The 22,512-nt window shown below is 42.0% G+C and overlaps 2 protein-coding genes across 2 annotated transcripts in view; both read left to right on the top strand.

The window, feature by feature from the left end:
• Positions 1-14,299, top strand: part of UBE2Q2 (ubiquitin conjugating enzyme E2 Q2) — a 46,016-nt gene extending 31,717 nt beyond the window's left edge. Inside the window, exons 6-13 of the mRNA XM_030954899.1 lie at positions 1,082-1,166; positions 6,527-6,587; positions 8,667-8,757; positions 9,081-9,139; positions 10,414-10,462; positions 11,341-11,436; positions 11,874-11,940; positions 13,670-14,299. Of these exons, the coding sequence (XP_030810759.1) occupies positions 1,082-1,166; positions 6,527-6,587; positions 8,667-8,757; positions 9,081-9,139; positions 10,414-10,462; positions 11,341-11,436; positions 11,874-11,940; positions 13,670-13,701 (540 nt within the window). The 3' untranslated portion in view covers positions 13,702-14,299. The remainder of the gene's footprint in view (positions 1-1,081; positions 1,167-6,526; positions 6,588-8,666; positions 8,758-9,080; positions 9,140-10,413; positions 10,463-11,340; positions 11,437-11,873; positions 11,941-13,669) is intronic.
• Positions 14,300-14,497: 198 nt separating this feature from the next.
• FBXO22 (F-box protein 22) lies at positions 14,498-21,410 on the top strand. The gene is made up of 7 exons (XM_030954898.1): positions 14,498-15,560; positions 15,656-15,788; positions 16,528-16,615; positions 17,013-17,108; positions 18,000-18,164; positions 18,486-18,651; positions 19,668-21,410. The coding sequence occupies exons 1-7, from the start codon at positions 15,457-15,459 to the stop codon at positions 20,095-20,097; spliced, it is 1,182 nt and encodes a 393-aa protein (XP_030810758.1). The 5' UTR covers positions 14,498-15,456; the 3' UTR covers positions 20,098-21,410.
• The last annotated feature ends 1,102 nt before the right edge of the window (positions 21,411-22,512 follow it).

The raw sequence follows: 22,512 nt of genomic DNA, 5'->3' as shown, positions 1-22,512 counted from the left end.
GTGGGGCAGTTTCATTTTTTGTCATGGTTTCTCCCCCCAGCCATGCTCATGAGCTCCATATGTTAGCCTGTATTTCAGTGGCAGTGACTGAAGAACAGGAGCAGAAGGGAACTGCAAAGGTCCAATGGAATAATCTGCCTTTGGGAACAGACTGATGGTGAAAACCCAAGTGTCACAGGGTCAGGGTTTGGGGTGCTAACTACCTTAGCTCATTTGGAGTCTTTGTTCCTATTCTGTATTTTAAATCTTATAATGCTATCTTTTATCTCTCTGTTTTTCAAAACTCTTGAACCGAAAGTGGTATTTTGGGTGGGATTTACAAGCAGAGTAATCACGTAACATATAGGAAAATTGGTTTGAGTTTTCTCTCACTTTGAGGTGCTGAGCAGTACCGAACTGAGCTCTAAAGGAACAAATGAGATTCTGCCATAGTTGCATAAATCACAAGAACTATGACAAGTCACAAAAATATTTTGTATTTTACGGTTTACATACCTTTGTCTTCCTCTGTGTAGATGTTGGGTTTTTTTCACTCAATTGCAATAAATATTGCTTTTGTTCCACGTTTTCTAAATTCACTGCTTGGTCTTATTCCTCAGGAAGCTGCTGTTCTAGAGTGGATACTTACCAACTCCTGTACCTTTTTCAATGACCAAATAAAAAATACGTCCGAGAAAGCAATAAAACCTTATGTGTAGAAACTCACCCTTAGGATTAGGTTTACTTTTCTTCTCAGTGTGTAAAAGCAGAATGTAAAATTAAATATTTCACTCTGAGATATACACTGCATCCATCTTGGAAATTAAAATGCCAAAGATTTAGGTCCTTTACAGAAAAATACCTGTTGTACCTTGATTAAAAGTTTGTATCACCTATAGCATTTAGTAGTATATATTAATGTTCTTTAGAGGGAGGGCCTTGTTTCTTTGGGGTAGACTTTGCTCACCAGAATATTTTCACTTTTCAGAAACCCTATTTTCATACAGAAATTAATATATTGTTAATACCTTCTAGTTAGTAATGTCAAGTTGTTTGCAAATACTACTTTTCACTTATTTGGAGTCTTTTTTGTTTATTTCAGGGTGCAGTCTCTGGGTCAGTTCAGGCTTCAGATCGACTTATGAAAGAACTCAGGGATATATATAGATCACAGAGTTATAAAACAGGTAAATGCCTCAGATTTCCCTTTTTGAAAATATACTTTAAATGAATTCTCTTGGGAAATACTTGCTGCTAACTTCTCTGTGTTTTGTTGTCCTGTGTTTGTATATAAGTGCATGTTTGTGTGTGCACATATGTAAAAATACATTGATACATTATGTATACTCTTGTTACATAAAGTAGTTTATTTGTGGAGAAAAGTCAGAACATCTATTCCTTGCAATAATGATGTGAATTACAGTGGAAAACAAGCTTGTATTTTAAATTAGTTGGAGTAATGAGCAGTGATTATCTTGAGGTAGTGGATGGCTGTTTCATTTATTCCTTATAGGAGCTGTAGCTAACGTAGCTCAGCAAAGGATTCAGCAAATTGAATTGCCTGAGTGTTACTGTGTGAGAAATAGAAATTACATGGATTTTGGGCAAGTTGTATTCCTCTAGGTCTGCCAAATAGACAACTCCATCACTGCAGCCAGGTGTCAGACCTTGGTATAGGCCAGGGTGAGAACAGGAGGAATGTCTAATTAGGCAGTCAGTATAAACTTAAATACATTTTCACTTTTCTGGACCTGTGTCCATATTTATTTCTAGTGGACTTAAACTTCATTTGACAATGCCATTGTAATCATGTGTAAAAGAACAGAGATGAAGAGACAGCAGGTTCCTGTTTTGATTTGTCATATTTAACTTTTAGGTCAATTGTTTCATGTGTGGAAGTGCTGGGAACAGTGGTAAAATGTCTGGGGTATAAATTTGATGAGGTGACCTAGTGTTGATCTAATGCAGCTTTCTTTTTTTGGCTGTGTTGCAACTGAGAGCTTGCCAGTGTGCCCCAGTGACCACCTGTGTGGGAAGGAATGGGATAGTGGGTCTAGGGAGGAGCTGGAAGCAGATCTGTGTGAAGTCATGGGGGGTGCTTTACTGCCTGGTTTTGACCTTCAGGGTTTGTTTTGGTGATCAGTGCTAAGGCTGGCTATAACAAACCAGACTGTAAAGAGTGCTGTGGGGGGCTCAGTCATGTGGTGGTGCCACTGGGGTCAGCCAGGGGCCCCTGGCTAGCTGTGGTTTGGGGGGAGGGTTTAGGCTCTCTAATAATGCCATTTCTTGGCTTTAGATAAACAAGTCTTAATGAGTTGCAAAAGACTGATCTTGATGTAGGAAAGCATATTCTGAGTTATGAGGAAGAGCAGATCTTGCTAAACTTTACAGGAAGATGAGGTGCTAAAGGGTGAGTGCATAACTTAGAGCTTATGACTTTGGAAATATGTAAAAACACTGCAGCTGGATGCCTCATGTTGATCTCTAAAGTATGGTAATGAAGTAGTGTCAAGTGGAGGTTGACAGTACAAAGATGATGGCAATTCTGCTTTGAAACACCATCCTACTGACACATTTACTACATTGTGCCAGTAAATTGATGCTGTTTGTTATAAAACTTGCCTGGATTCATTCCTTATGGTTTCATTTATTCTTAGACCTTGAGTAAATTTATGTTCTTGGTTCTTTTCCTTTGCACAAAACTCCTGCTTTCATAGCCTAGTTCTGCCTTTTGTTAGGTAACTGTCACCACGTGCACAGGCTGTGGCGGGTAATTGGCTTTTTAATATTTTTGTTAGAGTATTTGCCCCATGGTCCATTTTACCCTCAATTTAATTTCTTCCTACTAATGCACAAAGGGAACTATTGTGAAACTTCCAGGTTCTTGTGACTGTTGCAAGGTGATTTAATGCTTTTTTCATTTCTTTATAAGACAAGCCAGAAGGGCTAAGGCTGATTTTTAGTTAGGTAAGGATCACTTTATTTAGTTTTCATGAGGTTGCATGTTTTTAGGACTGACTGTAGAACACTGGGAGTTCTGAAGTGAATAATACTTGTAGCAATAGTATTTTAATTTTTTTTCTTTTCTGTTGAACTGTTTTATAAAAAAGTACTATTAAAAGACAGTGGCTTCAACTTGAGCTGTGCATTCAAGGTAGTATCTATTTTAGAAATTACTTTCCTTTATCAAATGAAGCAAAACTGCTGGAGTTCAAGCAAAAGATTGCAAACTTGCTCTCAGCAGCAAAGTTGCTTATCTACCTGGGAAATCTAGGGGAAGAATTGCCCTTAAAGAAACAGAAAATAATTTTCTTATGAGCTGACAGAAGCAAAAAATACTCCAGAAAATTAAGATACTCTGTTGTGAATTAGTTTCATTAGCTTGTTCAGATAATGGGAGCCACAAGTCCTGTAAAACAAGATTATCTCATTTCCACACATCAGATTGGAGATTCACAAATGACTTAATGTAATTTAAGGGATTGGGAAAGGAGGGCAAGAAACAAAGAATTTGGGGACATTAAATGAAATCTTTTCTGTTCATATCTTTAGCTTGGTGTTTTATTCAGATATAGTTGATATGGACTTCAATTCCCTGGTTTTATCCAAAGTCTGTGTGGGATTTACTTTTTGATATAGTAATGTTGCCCTAAGTAAGATGTTGCTTCTGTTTTGAAAAGAACTGTTTTTCTATCTACATTTCAATTTCTTACTTTTTTGCTTGCTTCACGGTTCTGTGGGCTTGATCACCTCTTTTACTTGATCACCTTTGAGTAATAAAAACCCCACCCCACCTTGTATTTAAGCAAGAGGAACCTACCTTGATTCCTTTCCTAAATTAAGGACTTCTCCTTAATTTAAAACTGCTGTTAGTAAGTTAAATTATTTTTGACAGCAACCTTTTTCCTCTCACTGTCAAAATTACCAAAAAACCACATAAATTACTTCCAAATAACATCCCCTTGATTATTCAGAAAACCCCAAACACCCTCCCTCAGCTTTGGATGGTGTTGTTAAGTAGCTTCTGTATCAAGACCTGGAGCCCCCTTGCTGCTGCTGCTGAGGAGACACAGATGCTGTTTGGCTCAGAACTCGGCTGCCTGAGGCTGCTGGAGTGTCTTGCACTGATGTTCTGTCTCTGAGAACCCTCCTGCAGCTGCTGCCTTAGATGCAGTACAGCTCTTGGGGTACAGCTCTTCCTGCTGGGGAAGCTGGCAAAGTGTCTGGGCCTTGGAGCTGGACTGGGACAGGAACTGTGGCTAAGAACAGGAGGCTCAGGATGATGGGAGGAGTGCAGGAGTGGGGCTCAAGGCTTAGTGAGTGAACAAAGGGATGGAAGGTTGGCAGGGTCTCTAGCTGGTCAGAGTGACCCCGAGAAAAATTGAAAAGTCCCTTTTCATAGCCTGGCACTTGAAGAAGGAGTCAGGGCTCTTCATTTCTTGGTCTCAACGTTGTTTCTTGTATCTTATCTATAAAATTCTTTCTCCTGTCCTGCCGAGGTCTGTTCAGCAGGTCAGACAGAGGCACTCTGCCTGCCCCCAGGGCGGTGTTATGTGTTTATACTAAAAACTACATGTACAATATTTACAATTACTTTCCAATACCTATGACCTATGTTAGACAGTGAGCTTCTACTCTAAACCAATCTGTAAGTGCCAACATCACAGCAGAAGATGGGGGCCAAGAAGAAGGAGAAAGGCTGGACACACCCAGATCCCTCCATCTGGCCTCCTGAACCCCCATTATAGAAACCCCAAAATCTACTTTTTCACCCTGTGATAGCATCACTATTATTCTACCTAAACTGTTGTGGCTTGCTGATCTTCATCTAAGGTTGGTAATTTGCTCCACGGATTGTAATCGAACCCACAGGTGTTTTGGGCTCCATGCCAGGGCTTCTGAGCCCCCTGGCAGGGGTCCTGGCCGTCCTGGACAGCCAGAGGGATGTTCTGTGTTCCCACAGAAGGTCTCGTGATCTTCCATTGTTTAGCATGGTGTCAGGAGCCTTACTGTAACTTACTACCTTCTCTGTAATAAGTATTGTTTGCTCCCACTTGGATGCAGGTGGAAGAAAATACTCTGGATACAACAGTGGAATAGATTTGTCATTAATGGGAGTTGACAATGAGCAGAGTTCTGAATGTCAACCCTTTTGTTATTACATCAGAGCAGTACAAATTGAAATTCTTACAGTTTGTGACTTACAATAAGGTCAGTTCAGAAAATAGTGTCCTTGGATCTGGGGAATTGGAAAAAGGCCTTAATAGCTCCTTTGGTTGCTCCTCTAACAGATGCCATGTCCTTGAAGTAGCTACTGATTAAAAGGGACATGGATAGCACAGTGAGTATGTGTTCAGGCCTACATTGTTATTTTAGACATAGAAAAATTAGAAATTGTGCTCTTGGCTGCAGTACTCACTTGTTAGTGGCTCTCAGAAAGGAGAAGCAAGCATGGGTGCTTTAACCTGTGTGCCAGGTTTTGAAATGCTTTAGAAATTAGGGTGTCTGGACAGCTTGCAATGTCACATGTACTCCAAGTACTAATGCTTATAAGCTTCAACTGTAAGATTATTTTTATGCTAGAATAATAAAACTCAGAAATTAATATCCCCCATTCTTTGGGAAGAATGTGGTGACTGCAATCTGGTGGTTGCATTGCCTTCAGAAATTCTAGGCAAGTTCCTGATTTGTATGTGGCTTCCAAATAATTAGGTCAGCAACAAGGATGCTGTTAAATATTAGGCCAGGTAACAAGTTTAATAATAGTGGGTTAGTCTATATGCATGAATATTCTGTGAAAGAGGAGATTTAATTTCTGTACATGACTGATACCATGCTCTAAATCTTGCTGGGTGGTTAAAGATTTATTGCTTTTTCCAAAGCTGCTTGTGAATTTATGCAGAGAGGAAGTTTTGAATATACAAGAAAATGGCAGATAATTTCCATCCTTCCCTGGGAAATGAATTGCACAACTGTTGTTTAACATACTTAAAACAAACAGGCCACTGAAAGTCACCAGCTGGCTCCCGCAGACCATTCCATTCTTTAGATGCATCTTTCTGCCTTCCTCAGTCAGCTGTTGGGAATGTGCTTCATCCACTGCTGTATCTCCTTTTTGTTGGGTTTCTACTGCATACACTGTCCTGTGTGCTGTCCTGGTCTGTCTGTACTGATGAGAACCTGGGAAACACACTGCTGCACACACACACTGTGTTGTGAAGTGTCTTAAAAACATGTTAGTGGTGTACTGGGTGTAAAATACGGTGAGTAATAAGAAAGCTGGAGTTGTTGTTGTGGAAGGTTTGAAGGTGAAATGGTTAAGTATCAGAAAAAAATTGATTAATGTGGAATTTTTTAATAGAAGTGAAAACACCTTTTCCTTGTAGCTCCTCAGAAGTGCATCTGCTACTGGAGGAAGGATGTGCCGCAGTATCCTGCCCATTCCTTACACCTGCTGACAGCATTGAAATTTAAAGCAAAGACTGGTTTTGCTAAGTTTTCTATCTACACTTTTAGTGCATAATTAATTCATCTAATATTTCTACAGGGATATATTCAGTGGAACTGGTAAATGACAGCTTGTATGAATGGCATGTTAAGCTTCTCAAGTAAGTTAATAAAGTTTTTATGTGTTCTGTACAATCTTGTTTTATTATTGCTGAAGAGATTCTTTTGATAAATGAGTATCTCTAGCCATAGTATATAAATCACCATTACATTATATGCCATAGCATATAATCACCATTACTGTAGTATTACAGTAAGTGTAATTGTAGCCACTAATTAGTGGCTGTAATTCTGATACATAGAAATGTCTAGAGATGGACCAGTAGTGATTGAGCTGGCAAAAAGACAGACCTGCTTCTCCCTGCCAGTGCTATGTGGATTGCATGAAGTGTCATTACTGTTCAATTCTAAAACTGCTCCAAAATATGCAGCCTTAAATGATGAAAATTCTTTTCAAGAATTTTTGCATTGATTTTATTTTTGTTTTGAATGACAGGGAAATCCAGCTTCTAGTTGCACTTAAGATGTAGAAAAGAACATAACTGAGTGTCATTAGTTGTTTATTTCTATAGTTAAACAGACACACAGGACTGAAACTTTTAGCTATCACAAAAATGTGAATTATATAATTATATGTACCTTGTCTTCTGTCATTGCCTAGTATACCAAGTGAAAAGCAGCACATAACTCACCTTCTTACATCCATAGTGCTGTAACTTTAATCCTAGAGGTGTTAGAGTGGAATTATTTTGGTAACAGGGTCATCTGCTGGCATCCCTATACAGTACCCTAAAGAAAGGAGGAGCCTACCCAGACTGTGCTGGGTGGCTGCAGCAGCTGGCAGTGGATGGAAGAGCTCCCTTGGGTTCAGAGATGTCCTGGGGGAAAAGGACAGAGGCTGTTTCAGCACAGTTGACCTGCGTGTGGGAATTGTTGCCTTGTCCTAGGGGTGAGACTTGTGCAACCTGGGTCACCAACTGCTGAAATAGTTTTGTTTCCTTCTTAGTGTAATCATGGGCATGTGAAGGGTTTGAGGCTGAAAATGTCAGGAATGACACATCAGAGAAATCTGTGTTACGTTATTGGAGGCCTTTCCTATTGAGTGTGTCTGTAACCAAGTGCTCAAACCATGTGCAGTGATTTGAAACCTCTGTTCAAGTGCTGTGAACAGTTCTCATTTTCTGCCTTCAGAAAAGAGGAAATAGAGTACATGCAGCAAATGCCTTCCAGAATGTCTAAGAAAAGAAGTGTTGCATTTGTTTATTGCAGCAAAAAATGTCTGGTAACAAATGCATTATGTGCAGAGTAGCTGAGGGGTAGATGTTCAGAGGAAAGAGCCCATGTGAGGAAAAAACAGTATTGTTACTTAGAACAAGTCCCTTTGAGCTGGCCCAGCAAAAGCCATGGCTTGAAATGAGAAGTTCCTAAGCACTGGAAGATTTTTTCTGAAATAATTTCACACTGGTAGGATGGGGACTACCTGCCCAAGAAGTTCTGAAATGAGATCTTACAACTTTGTAGCTTCAGCTGTAGTAGAGGATTAGGTTTAAGGGCCTTTCAGTCCCTTTAACATCTGCTTTTGGCTTGCTGCAGGTGTTTTTGACTAGTCTCTTCTATTTAAAAGTGATGAGGTGTCAGATTAACCCATTGGGATTATCCCAGTAGGGTCTGCATTAATGGCCAGGCTGCTAACCAGCAGCATTTTGGAACCAACAGTTGTTGAAATTCTGCTGAGCAGAAGCTGCTGGCTTTAGTACTTCTGCTGATGCAGATTACTTTTAACAGCTGATGCAGAAGTACAATTACATATTCCATAAAGGATTCACTAACTATGTGCTGAAAACAAGATGACTACAGTCTTCCTGTTTTTCTCCCCTCTTATTTGAACACAACTGAACTGAAGAGAATTAAAATTGCTCTTTCCAAATAAACAGCTTATTTTGTGCTATGTTTAAGCAACACTTGATAGCATTGGCAATGTTGTCTGTTGCAGCAAGCTTTTATGCTGATCTTGTGGCAAAGTTTTTACTTGGTAAAAGGAGCAATAATTTCCTACATTTCACCTTAAACTGCAATTTGTAAACTACAATTACATAAAGGAAGTCTTTAAGAGGAACTACTGTTTACAGGTATTGAAAATATTAACTTGATCTATGGTCTCCCCCGTGCTGCTTTTACAGGGTTGATCCTGATAGCCCACTGCATAGTGATCTTCAGGTCTTAAAAGAAAAAGAAGGCGTAGAATACATTTTACTCAATTTCTCTTTTAAGGTAAGTGTCTATAGGACAAAAAGCTGCAGTTAAATTTGAGGCTTACTATAGAAGATTACTGAAATGACCCTCAGCTGTTACTTGGGTAATAATGGATCTGTGGCCTTAAAAAAAGGGTGGGAAAAGAAAACTTTTAAGTTAACCTCTGAAGCTTCCCAAAAAAATGCTTTTTAGCCAATACTATGGAAAGTGAATTTTTACACAACTGAAAAATTGTAGTACTTCAAATCTGATTTGACAAATAAGGCTGTTGAAATACTTTCTGTTTGGGAAGCAATGTCACAGTATTTTCCTTAACCTGTTTTTTTTATTATTCTTCTCAGGATAACTTCCCTTTTGATCCTCCCTTTGTGCGAGTGGTGTCTCCTGTGCTCACGGGAGGGTAGGTTTGAGCTGCCCTGCAGAAATTGTGCTTTGTGGTAAAAATGTTACACCTTGAAAAACTCTGTGCTTGCCATATGTGTAAGAACTGACCTCTGTGGGGGATTAACATTGCTCTTCCTTCTCCACTTGTAGGGTGCTTTGGGTTGGTGCTTTGAATGGATCTTGATCCCTGTGTTGCCTTAAGTTTGCTGTCAAGTCTTACCTGTCTCTCTCTTGCTGGTAGCACTGCCATAAAGTTTTTGTTTAAAAATCCCCTGAATGCTAATCCAAAACCATAAAATTTCATTGAAAACACACTCCAAATGTCATCTAAAGCATGGTTGAAATGCTGTCTGTGGGAGTTGTATATATCCATGGAGAGACAGTTTCACCTTCCAAGGCTTTTATGCATCTCCTGGTGACAGGAAATGACACCTGTTTTTGAAAATGCAGTCTGTGATAGCTGGTGCTGGTTTTTATGTGACTTGAATTGTCATGTATTCTTCTTTAATTCAGTAAATTGTTAGTGCAGTTAAATAGGGTTCCTGAGGGCTGCTGCTATCTCAATATTAAACAAGCAGACCCAAACACCAGAAAATTCATTGGATTCTAATTTGATTGTACTCAGACTTCTTTTTAGAATGAAAAAAGGATGACTTTTCAATGATCATTTCCCTCTGAATGTCGTATGGATCTATGAGGTATAAATGTCTTGATCATAGAGGAGAATACGTTTTAGCAGTGGTAAATTCTCTTCCCTCAGTCCAGGTTTTGTCATGCTCAGGTGTTCTGCTGAGTCCCAGTAAGCACAATGGATAAAGTATTTCTGAAATTTAAAAAAGGTATTTACATAAAAAGAGCAAGAAAAGATCTGGTTATTATCTCATGTTATTTATAAGTGCACCTGCATTGTTTGAAATGGTGTTGAACTTCTTTACACAACTGGATGTTACTGGTTTCTTTTAGCTACACATCTATACCATGTATATGTAGAGTAGCCATAAAAAGTAACTTCCCTTTTTCCATGGTCTCTGCAGTTGTACAGAATAGCTAAGTCAGTGGTTTAACCTAAGTCCAGTTAGGAAACAGCTTTTTTTGTCTCACTATGCTAATTTTCTTTGCCCAAGTATGACATGGCTAACTAGTTACAATATATTACTGGTTAAAGGGCATTTCAGCTTATGAACAAAGAATTGAACAAAAAAGCTGGCAAGAGCTTAAAGTGCTGTGAGCACTTGCACTTTTTTACTAACTGCTGATGTCAAGTATATTTTCTTTCACATTTGTTTCTAGGTATGTCCTAGGTGGAGGTGCATTATGCATGGAACTTCTTACTAAACAGGTGAATATGAGCTCTATTATGTGGATAATAAAACATGCCTGAAAATAATGAAAATAGGTGCTTCTCTTGAGTTGAAGAATCCCTATGTGGAATAAATTACACATTCCAAAAGAAACATGGTGGAATTAAACCTCAGTCCCATAAGATTTGCCTCACTGATCTTGTTTGAGATCTTCTTTTCTGCCTTGGATGGCTTACAGGAGATGTGAGGAAGAGGCAGGCAGTGTGAGCAGGTCAGCTTGGAGCTCTCAGAATCCCTGTGAGGAAGGCAGTGTGGGGAGCAAGCTCTGGGGAGCAAGACAAGTTGTTTTCTTTTCTAGAAGCCTCTTCAACTGCATAAAGTCAGCTCTGGAGAAGTGAGGAATACAGATTATTATAGTCATAGATGATTTGTCCAGACAGAGTGATTTTCTCTTTAAAATAAGTAAATTAATGAAGTAACTTACTTGCAGGCTCTGGCAGAAACTCTTGTGAGTTCTGGAAGGTAAAGCAATGCCAGAGATGAGCAGAATTCTTACAACTTACTGAACTGACTTGATTAGAGATCAGTCTTTTCTCCTTCTTGGACAAAGGAGTTGTAATTTCTGTTGTGACATTGCTGAAAATGTGTCAATGGTGCAAGGATGGAGCTTTTTTTGTTCCTGTCTTGCTGTATTTTGGAAATGTAATTCAGTCTTTTAATTCTTACGAATTCTTAGTACTAGGACTGTATATAATTCTACAGATTATCTGTGGAAAATAAATGTTAACTGAAAATTAGTAATTGAAACTGGAATGCAGGAAAAAAAAATGCCAAAGCATGTGTTCCAAAACAGATTTGCAAGGTGAGCACAAGAAGTGAGTACATGTTGTATGTTAGCATTCCTTTCCTCCTCCAGGGCTGGAGCAGTGCCTACTCAATAGAATCAGTCATCATGCAGATCAATGCCACTTTAGTCAAAGGAAAAGCCAGAGTACAGTTTGGAGCCAATAAGGTAAATGTGCTGTGTTTCTCAACTACACAATGGGCTTCCATTTATTTCCTGACTTGCATAGAAGATGCTTCATGACAGAATTGCTATTGCAAATATATATATATGCATTTCAAATTGTCTGGTGCCTGTATAAGTATTTTATTGGCAATTAAATATTTTTTATGTAATTACAAGCATATGAGGTGGATAAAGCATTGGGATGGGCAGGGTAGGCTTTTGCTATCCTTATATTGGCAAGGGAGGGGAGGGAAGGACAATTAGAGTTGGGAGGATTTGGAATTTCTGGCTCTGAGAAGGGAATCTTGAAAGCCAGGAATGTTCTAACATTGTGCATGGACTTTATTTTTAAGCCCACTGTAGAATTTCCTTGTTAGAACTGGTTTTGAGTCTTGCATGTCTAGATGCAGGTTTTTATATTAGTTTTTTTCTCCTTTCAGAATCAATATAATCTAGCAAGAGCACAGCAGTCCTATAAGTCACTAGTACAAATACATGAGAAAAATGGTATGTATGTTCTTGCCTCTTTGTTCTTGTCTGCACAGCACCCTGGGAATTGGTGTTTGCCACCAGAGAAACCTGAAGTGACAAAGTGTCTTATTTTGGCTTGGGAAGACCATAAATGTTTCTTCCTTCTTTTTTTCTTGCACTAGAAGAACAGTAGTGCTTAAATAACTTGACTATGATCATTGCAACTTTTCCAGTTTACTTGAATGTTGTGTGTGCCTGCTGCTTTTGTGAGGCGGCTGCATTTCATGTCCAGCCGGTTGATCTAGGAACCTCATTGTTACTGTAGCTTTAGGGACTCTTAATATTGGCAAGGTATCTGCTGGGAGTTTATCCCTTTCCCTGAAAGATTTTGTTTCAATGTGTCAAGAACCTAGTGGAAATAATCATTAATGAAGAGAGAAAATGGGCAAAAAGACCTGAGACTAAAAAATACAAGAAGTCCAAGTGAGGTGTACTATCTGGGAAAGTGTACAATAGAATAGGGAAACTGTTTCAGTGTGAACTTTTTTACTCTATTTAAAGTCTCTCTGCTGCATAAAACAAGTGTACAAGTGCTTCAGGTATAATTGAATTTACTGTGGCAGTATGAGAAGCCTGAGGCTTTAGAGGGTTTAAGTAGCTTACATGTTACATAAAGGTAGTCAGCAGAATTGGTGCTCTGGTCTTGTGATGAGGGAGTCAGTGCAGTTACACTTCTGTGATGTTCTGGGCTGTACAGAGTGTCCTCCAGGAGTTGAGGTTATTGTGAAAGTGTTTGTGTGACTGCAGTGAGCACTTCAGTTTCCCTGCTGCTAACATGGAACAGAACACCTGTACTCTGGGAGGAAGATCAAAGATAATGACTTCAACATCATCTCCAGTTTTACAGTATTTTGATCTTGCCGTTCACTGAGCCTTTTGCTCTTTTTGTTTGCTACAAAAGCCAGCATGGCTGCTTACTTGTATGTGCTGCAAGTGATCAGTGCTGCCTCAGGAGCTGAACACAAAGCATTCACAGCACTCAGTGCTGCTGTGAAGGGTGTCTTAAGCTTCGAGCTGCTACGTGCTCTCTGGGACAGCACAAATAGGCCTTGTAGTCACTGTACACACATTTAAAGGAAATGTTACAAGAGGGGCTGGGAGAATTAAGATTGGAGCTCTGGAGGTCTCCAGAAAAAGCAGTGCACACCTGATCAGGTATGATTCAGCTGTTAAACGTGCCAAATTATGTCAGGAGACTGGTTATTCAACTGACATTTCTGAGCTTATTCCTACAGTAAGATTTGCAGAAGTAGGATAAACTATTCGGTTGCTTGTGCATGCCTAACTCTACACAAAATGGGATTTATACAAGTGTCCCAGTGCAGTCATGATTGTATGTCTATGTTTTAAGTAGCTTGAAGACTTGAGGATCTTACCTCTCCTCTGTTAAGTTTGGTTAGAGCAATGTTCCTCCTCCAGCAGCTTCCCCTTGTTGGTGTTCAGCTTGTCCAGCTCAGGATAGCTGCTGCCACACAAATCTGTGTGTGCACACCCAAATACCAGGGCAGATCCTGGTATATGGACACACAGTTTGTCTCCCACTCCTGACTTCCTGACTTACTCACATTTAGGGCACTGGCTCTCACTGAGCTGGCCTGCCTTAAGATGGAAGGACTGAGGCAGGTTACGTTCCATCTCCCAGGTGAAGAGTAGGATGCTCTGGACACAGCAGCATTGGTACCTAACATGTCTCTGTTCTCCACAGGCTGGTACACTCCTCCAAAAGAAGATGGCTAATGCTGAGGACTGTTGTATACCTGGACCAATGTCAACAAAACAAGCTCTTTTTTATGTTTTCCAACACACAGACTCAAGCTATGAGTGCCCCTATAACAGCTGTACTGAGGACTTTAGCTATTAGATAAGTTAGTGGATAATCTGTCAACTGACACGTACAGTATAAGTTACAGCCTTACCATTCCGCTCTTCTTAGGCATCTGGACTGAGCAGTTTGGGCCTTTACCATATTTGTTCTTATGGATTAAACAGATTTGGGCCACGCCCTCCCTTCTCCCTTTTTTTATTTGAAAGCATAAACTCTCCCTGCAGCAGGCTATCAACTTACTAAAGATCATACAATAGGAGTGAGTTGTTCACACACTTCTGTGTATTTCTTACTTTTTGCAAAATGCAGACTGCAGAGACTTGCATTGTATTGTTTCATTTAAAGCCAAGAAGTTTAATACATTGTTTAATACTGTTTTAGGAAATGTCAGGTCTTGCAAATCACAGTAGTTTTTCTGGTCTAAAATGACAGCGTTTGTAGTATTTTCCAAATTAATGATATAGGAAAAACACATGTATGTTAAGTCATTAAACATTTTTCATGGCTGTATGAGAATATGAACTGTTTATTGGAAAAGATGCTCTTTGTTCAGCTTATTTTAATTTTTTGTTTGTTTTTTTCTTTTTTATTTTGTTTTGGTTTTTTGTTTTTATGCAGAGCAAGGCTGTGCCAATAAAACCTTGTAACTAGTCACTTCCACTGGGGCGTCAGAACTTGCTGGGCTGTTCCTGCTACTTGTTGGCTCAACCTCCTTAACAAGAAGAGCCACAGTATGAAGCTTGAAGTTATTTAAAATACTAAAAACCGTTTTAGGTGTTCCATTTTATTAACGGGTTGTTGCAATCATTTCTAAACTAATGAACTTATAAAGTGATTGGCACAAATTGAGATGAAAGTCCATGAATGAAAAATTTTTATATAAAAACTACAATAAAGTACAAAAACATGTCATCCAATTCAGAGGCATAAGAAATGCTGCCATAGTCATGATGGTGGTTTTGTTATTGAAAGACTAATGGGAACTGTTCTTTCTTTATTAGGAGATGAGTCTGGGTCTGTGTACTTACACAATTTCATTGCCTTACCGGAATTGAGTCTTATTTTGGTTGTAGTACTAGTCCTTAGGCCTGTGCACTCCTCGGGGCCGAGCGAAGGGTGTGTTCCATGGATTAAGCACTTTCAGAAGTGCAGAAGCATGTTTTTATGGGGTTTTTTTTAGTTGACTATCGAACTTGTGCTCTTTTCTCTATCAGGCGCCCGCGGGTCTTTGTGCATTTGCTTCTAGATCCAGTTTTTAGCTCGAAAGAAACGACCTGGGCGAGCTTTGGCGGCGCTCCCGGTGCGCGGGGCGAGCGCCGGGGCTGTGCCGCTGGCCGGGCACGGCGGGGCTGCGGCGGCCCCGGCCTCCGCTCTGCGGCGCGCGCTTCGGTTTGGGTTCCATTTCTTCTGGCAGAGTTCCTTGGCAATGTACAGTAATTTGTAAACTTGCATCAAGTTTATGAATAAAAAGCATTTTACGAAGCGCTGTGTCCGTGCTGGAGCCCGGGGCGCGAGGGAAGGGGGGAGGTGAGAGCGGGACGGGTCCTCCCGGCCGCCAGGCGGCGCCACTGTCGTGGCTCGTGGCCGCTCGCGCTGACCGGAAGTTGCCTCAAGCGCGGAGGCGCCCGAGTGACGCAGGGCAGCGGGGCCGGGGAGGCGGCGGGGCCATGGAATCCGCGGCGAAGGGCAGCTACGTCCTCGCCAACCTCGCCGAGGTGGTGGAGCGTGTCCTCGGCTTCCTGCCCACCAAGGCGCTGCTGCGCGCCGCCTGGTAAGGGCCGGGACCGGGGCCGTGGGGTGGGCGGCGGCCGGCTCCGGTTGGCGGGGGCGGTGCGGCCGACGCGGTGTGTCCGTGTTGTGTTGCAGCGTATGCCGGCTATGGAGGGAGTGTGCCCGGCGGACGCTGCGGACGCGGCAGCGAATCGCGTGGGTGTCGGCGCTGGAGCCGGGCCCCGCCGAGAACCACGCGCTGGTGCGCGCGCTGGCCCGCGAGCTCGAGGTGAGGGGCGCGAGGGGCGGCTGAGGGGCGCGAACTCGGCGCCTTCGTTTAAACGCTGAACGCGCTTCTTCCAACCGCTCGGCAAAAGGGACGTGCTCGAAGGCGCAGGTGGTTTTGACAGTTCAAGTGTTGCGTGTTAATACATCGATCAAAACGCCGAGGATTTGCGGTTCAGGGCACATCTGTTCATCGCGGCAATCTTGTTAAGAGGTTAATCCTCTTAGGCTGGGAGACACTAAGTAAACACTGCAGTTCTTCTCTGCCTGGCAGGATTTCTTTCCAGTATTAACCCGGTGCTGGGCCTTCACTACACAAAGATTCATGTCAGGGTCTTTCGCAGTAGACAGGCCTCAGCAGATCAGTGTTAAACCAACTGGGACAAGAAGCGCCTCTATACTGTTTCCCAGCATCAGCACCTGTGAACAATAGATGCCAACAACCATGTATGCAAGGAGTTTAGATAGTGCTAAAAGAAGGAGTAGGGTCATGGACCAGTCTGCTGAGCTGTTCATGCTTCTGTGAGGTTTGGGTCAGCTTCCTGCCTGTGGGCAGAAGTTCCTCTGGGCACTTCTGAGGCTAATGAGAGGTTGGTTATCTGCTGGCTGACAGGAGCCTGGTGAGGGGACAGGGGACCGGCGTGGGCTGGCGGTGGAGCAGGAGCAGTTTCTCCTCGATTTCTGCCCCCACTTTCCCTCCACTCTGTCCTGTCTTACGTACTCCTCCACCTGTGTCTTTGCAGAAGGTGCACGTGCTGCCCCAGACCGTGCTCTACATCGCTGATGCAGAGACCTTCAGCGGGCACGAGGAGTGTCACGAGCAAAAGAAAGGTAAAGCCTGGACCTCATTCACTTCCCTTTAAAGATACACTGGGGTGTAAGCAGAGCATAGTCAGCTGAAGGGGAATTCTCTGTGGTTTGGTTTCAATGGACAGGAAATGTTTTGCAGAAACCATGACTGTGTAGTATTGCATTTGTGGTAGGGAGCAGCTCACAGATCTTTGTTAATGTGCACAGATGGGTTCCTTTCCCTTCTGTGGAGGACGCTGAGTGTGTTTGCCTGCCGGCAGCCCTGTGCTCTCAGGGAGCAGCACAGACCAGCGTGCTGTTACCAGGGCGGCCACTGATGGGCAGCATTGGTTAAACAGGACGGGGCTGTCTGTGGGATTTGCTCAGAACTCACTCTTACCGCTCTCTGATGGTTTTTTTTGCTTTCTTATTTTAACAGCCAGAAAAAGAAACAGTAAAGAAACTGCTCTCGCACTTGAAAAGTTGTTGCCAAAGCGATGTCAGGTTCTTGGACTGGTCACCCCAGGGATTGTAGGTAGGAGCAAAAAGTGTGGATTTTGAGAGCTCAGCTTGAAGGTGTCAACTCCCTTGTTCACCACTGGCTTCAATTTTAAGGTGTTCAGTGCTGCTGCTAAGTGTCGTGGAGCTTACTTCATATATTGCAGTTACAGTTAAAAGGGTTGATTTAATTGGGCAGGCAGCTTTCCCTGGCACCTTAATGTACTTATTGAATGTTGCTTGGATTTATGGATACATTTCAGTCATATTGTGACTAACTGTAGAGGGCATCCTGGTATATGCCTGTTTGTAATGGTCTAGCAGGAGGCATATGCAGTAACTGGAAAATAATATATAATATGCAGTAACTGGAAAATTCACAGCCTCCTGTGGCAGGCTTTTTCTCATGCTTCACTTTTATCATTAGAAACTTGTTTTTTATAGTTTCTCACCTTAAATTCACTTTCCACATTATCAGTAAGGTATTTGGTGTGGTCATTACCATATTTTAATAGTACACTCCCAATTTTTGTGTCAGTTTTGTTTTATACTGTCATCACATGCTTATAAGACACCTTAAAAACTTGAGTATGTTTGTGTGCCTGCAGAAGTTGTCAGGAAGGCTTGTATTGCACTGTTCTTGTTTTCCTAATGTTTTATATTTGATGTGCCTGGGGAGATATGTGTAAATATATCCATGTCTCCATGTCAAAACTGACTTCAGTGGGATCGATAGCCAGCAGGACCTACACGTTTCATCTTTCCAAAACATTAACAAAAAAGTCGCAGTTTTCAGTTAGATAAGTTGTTATGGAAATAGATTGTCGTGTTTAATATCACCTGAGCTGTTCAACCTCTTTCTGCCTGTGTCGTGTAAATGAATGTATTAGAATCTCTGAACACAAGATGCTTGGTTTTGTCTCTGTAGTTACCCCAATGGGTTCAAGCAGCAATCAACCTCAAGAAATTGAAGAGGGCGAAGCTGGGTTTGCTCTGTTGTTTCCCAAAATTGATGGGGTGAAAATTCATACCTTCCATTTTTCTAAAGATGTGAAGAACAGGGTCTTTGATGAAAGCAAATTTGCAGAAGCAGGTATGTGATTTTTCTCTCCTTTATGTGGGCTTCTGTGAGATGCTGCTCTCTGAGGTGCCAGTGGAGTTCTGAGTAGAACCAGCAGCTTCTGCACTGGCTCCAAGAGCTTCTGTGGGGCCCCAGCTGGTGACTGTGCATCTCTGCTCCTCCCAGTCCCTGGAGCAGTAAGGAGAAGTTATCAGTTTCCAGTTCCTTCAGTTACATTTGAAGTGGAGCTGTTCAGAGGGAGTGTGATGTAATATTTGAGGAGGAACTAGGATGGTTGGACTTCAGAGTTCAGGATTTAAAAATAAGGGGATCAGTGTTGGCTTTTGTTTGTAGGTCTGAAGAATAACCCAGATCTCCGTGTTGTTCTTCTGTTTGGCTACAACTCCTGGAAGACTGGAGCTACTCGATTTCTTCATCAAATAGTCAATCCATTAAATGAGAAAAGTATCATCCTGGCTGGAGGACAAGTGGAGAGCTTTACATCACTCACCTCTGAGAAGTAGGTATTTTTTTCAAGGTAAATGATGAAAAAGATTTAACATGAGAGAAACATTGCAGATCCATAGCGTTCTTACCCCTTTACCAGTAGTAAAATAACAATTTCTTAAAGGGAAAAATGCCACAACTGCTACACTGTGATGTAGCCAGAAAAGCTGGAAGCTTGGTATGGCTGTGTTACAATTTAGATTCTGGAAACCCAGCTAGGAGAAACCCAATGAAAAGGCGATTTCTAGCTTCAGATACCTTTGTGTGTTCATTGCAGTCAGCATTTCATCTCTGGAGTGCAGGTAAATGAGTGCCTGCTGTGACAGAGCCTGGGATGTGAACATGTGTGTGTATCTGCCTCAGTTTGACTCACAGCACGGAGCAGGAGCTGCACACACAGCAAGGCTGTGCCCCAGGAGCTCACCTGAGCTGCCCTGGCTGCTGAAGGACGTGGCATTCCGTCCTGTGGAGCACGGTGCAACCATGCCCATAGCTCCTCTCGTCCCACTGCGGGTCTGGAGTCCATACTAATAGCAACGTTTTCCTTGCATCTGATTTGCCAGCTGCACCATTGCCCCAGATAAGAGAGCTGACCTTAAATAAAGTCACTGCAGATAAAGGTTAAGTATGTAACTACTTGACCCCGTGTGTCCTGGCCAACCAATTTAAAGCAACATGAATCCAAACCCTTTACTGACTGCTGTCCTGCTTTACTGTATAAATCCTCAGTGCCTTTGCTTGTCCTAAGTTTAACTGATGTTTTAGTTGAATTGCAGAGCTGTGACATACACAAACTACTGAGATTGGCATGAATGAAACAAGTTTCTGGTTAATACCTAGTAATGGATATGGAAGTTTTTCTTTGTGAAAGGTTGCTACACAAAAACATTGAATATGAAGTCTTTGGTTTGCTTTTTAACTTTGGTTGGTATCAGAATCACTGCAATGTCGGCTGCTTTGAACCTAGGTCTGCTGCAGCAGCAGTTCAGTCTGGTGAGAATGCTCTAACTCGGTGCCGTTGCCTTGCAGTAACCACGCCCAGCCGGGTGACGCCTGCGGTGTGGTTGGGTTGGCTTTCAGCGGCCCCCAGATCCAGAGTGCCACTGTCCTGCTGGACCAGGATGTGGCTGATGAGAGGACGGCAGAAGCAGCCATGCAGCGCCTCAAAGCAGCCAACATCCCCGAGCACAACACCATTGGCTTCATGTTTGCCTGCGTTGGCAGAGGATATCGGCATTACAAAACCAAAAGGAATATGGAAGCAGATGCATTTAGGAAGTTTTTTCCAAATGTACCCCTCTTTGGCTTTTTCGGACACGGAGAAATAGGGTGTGATCGAATAGTTACTGGGAATTTCGTGTTAAGAGAATGTAATGACATAAAGGATGACCTGCTTCATGGTTATACTACTGTAATGACTCTTATTCACCTTGGTTCAACTAAAGCAAACCAAGCATAAGTAAGGTTTAATGCTTCAGTGAGCTGTTTGTTTCATTCCAGAGAGCTGAGAAGTCTGGAAGAATGGACATCTTGCAGTCAAAGCCCCTTCCAAAACATAAACATCATTTTGGTAATGTTACTGAGTCTTGTAGTTGCTATAGAGTTTACTGTAATATCTGGGAGAAAGCCTTGCATTTTTTGTAATCCCCTGTACACATCAGAATTGCAGGAAATTATATTTGATGGAATTCTGCATTTGAAGAAAGCCTCTTTCTTCCAAAATGAAAATGGTTTCTACAAATTGTAGAATACCCTGAATTGGAAGGGACCCATCAGGATTGTTGAGTCCAACTCTTGGCCCTGAACAGGACACCCCAAGAATCCCACCAAGTGCCTGAGAGTGTTGTCCAAACTCTTCTTGAGCTCAGGCAGGGCTTGGTGCTCTGACCGCTTTCCTGGGGAGCCTGTTCCAGTGTCCAGCCACTCTGGGTGAAAAACATTTTCCTGATATCCAACCTAAACGTCTCTGACTCAGCTTCATGCCACTTGCTTGAGTTCTGGCACTGGTCATGAGAGTGAAGAGATATTGATGACCACAATGAGGTCTCCCCTCAGTCTCCTCTCCTCCAGGCTGAGCAAACCAAGTGTCATCAGCCACTCCTCATAAGGCTTCCCCTTCATGGCATTCCTCTGGACCCCCTCTAAACTTGATGTCTTTTTTATACAGAGGTGCCCAAAACTGCCCCCAGCACTGGAGACTGCCCCAGAGCAGGACAGTCCCTCCCTGGCCAGGCTGGTGGTGCTGGGCCTGAAGCCCCAGGACATGATTGGCCCTCCTGGGTGCCAGGGCACGGCTGGCTCAGAGCCAGCTTGGCATTGACCCCAGCTCCCTTCCCACAGCTGCTCTCCACCCTCCTGCTCCCCATTCCATACACACAGCCAGGGCTGCCCTGTCCCAGGGGCAGAATCCAGCACTTGCCACTGTTACATTTCATATGGTTGGTGATTGCCCATCTCTCTTTGTCAATGTCTCTGCAGGGCCTCTGTCCTTGAGAGAGTTGACAGCTCCTCCCAATTTATTGTCAGTGGCAAACCCCAACCCAAATGTAGAAAGAAACTACTTTGATGTGCTCTATTTATGCATATAAAGCACTCTAGAAAAACTACTGATGCATTAAATCTACCACTTCCTAGATTTTATTTCTAGAGAGATGAAGAACTTTCCCAGAGCCCTATTTACAAAACTGAAGTTTTACTAGGTAAAATCAATGAAAATCTTTAGAGAAAAGTAACAAAGTACTTGTTAAATAAAGATAGAAGTATGTGAAAGTACCTTGCCTTCTATTCTTAGAGAAAAATCTCTTATTTAAAGATGTTGTCCAGCTAAAAGTTTAGCTGGGCTTACCACCTTGAACTGAATTTCAGTTGCTCAACTGTGTGGCTCAGAATATAGTGGTTGCCTCTTCTCCTGTAGTGTGATTACAATCTCTTATATCCAGAGTGTTTAGAAATAAGTCTATCTATCTTTGAGTTTCTGTAGGAAGTTTTTTGCTCTTAAATTTGGAATTGTGGGACACACAAGATCTGGCTATATTGTATTTATATAGAGACTTTAAGTAAGACTTGCGCTTCTGTGTGTTTTTCCCATGCTTTTACATCAGTCACCTGTTTTGACTGCTGCAGCTGGCATGCAGTACCAAGTAAGTAAATTCAGCATAGTCTCAATATAGCTGATAATATATTTGCTGCTTTTTAAATTCTTCCCTCCCTTTTATTGTCACGTAGTAATAGAATGACAAGAAAATAAGTTTGATTTTGCACTATATCACCAGATTCCTAAATGCTAAATCAAGCAGCTGGCCCATTTTCAGTGTAGTAAAAAGAAAATACCTGTATGTTGTACAACAAAGTAACAAGTTTTGCTTTACATGTACCAAGGAAGACTTCAGTTACCAGATTTGTTCCCATGTCTAGTTAAAACCTTTCCTGAACTTGGCCTAGCAAGCTTTAGTAGGGGTATATCTGTCCTGAGCATTAACTGTTGGTGTCAGTCGAGCACAGACAGCACTTCCCCATGGCTGTACTGATGATGGGGTTTTTTAAATTAAAAGATATTATGAGCTGTGAACTCCCAGTGGCCATCTGTGGATGGAAGATTAGTAAGTGTGGGTGTGACCTGGACAACATTTAGTTATTTCATTTAGAGGGAAACATATCTGGAAGTAGAGTATGGTTCAGTTTTCAGAGAAGCCCCTTGCTGGGAGGTGACTGTTATTTTAGCGTAACCAGAATGTCACATTTGGCCCTTTGTGTGTGCATAACCTTCATGTTTAACAGGACAGAAAGGAAATGTTTCATTTCTGTAATGCAGATAGGATTCCTGGTGCTGCCAGCCATGCTGAGCTAGCCTAGGAGGGTTAAGTGGTTGCTGTGT

The sequence above is a fragment of the Camarhynchus parvulus genome, chromosome 10, assembly GCF_901933205.1.
Source record: "Camarhynchus parvulus chromosome 10, STF_HiC, whole genome shotgun sequence".
Taxonomy (NCBI): domain Eukaryota; kingdom Metazoa; phylum Chordata; class Aves; order Passeriformes; family Thraupidae; genus Camarhynchus; species Camarhynchus parvulus.
This window is presented reverse-complemented; position numbering and strand designations above follow the sequence as displayed.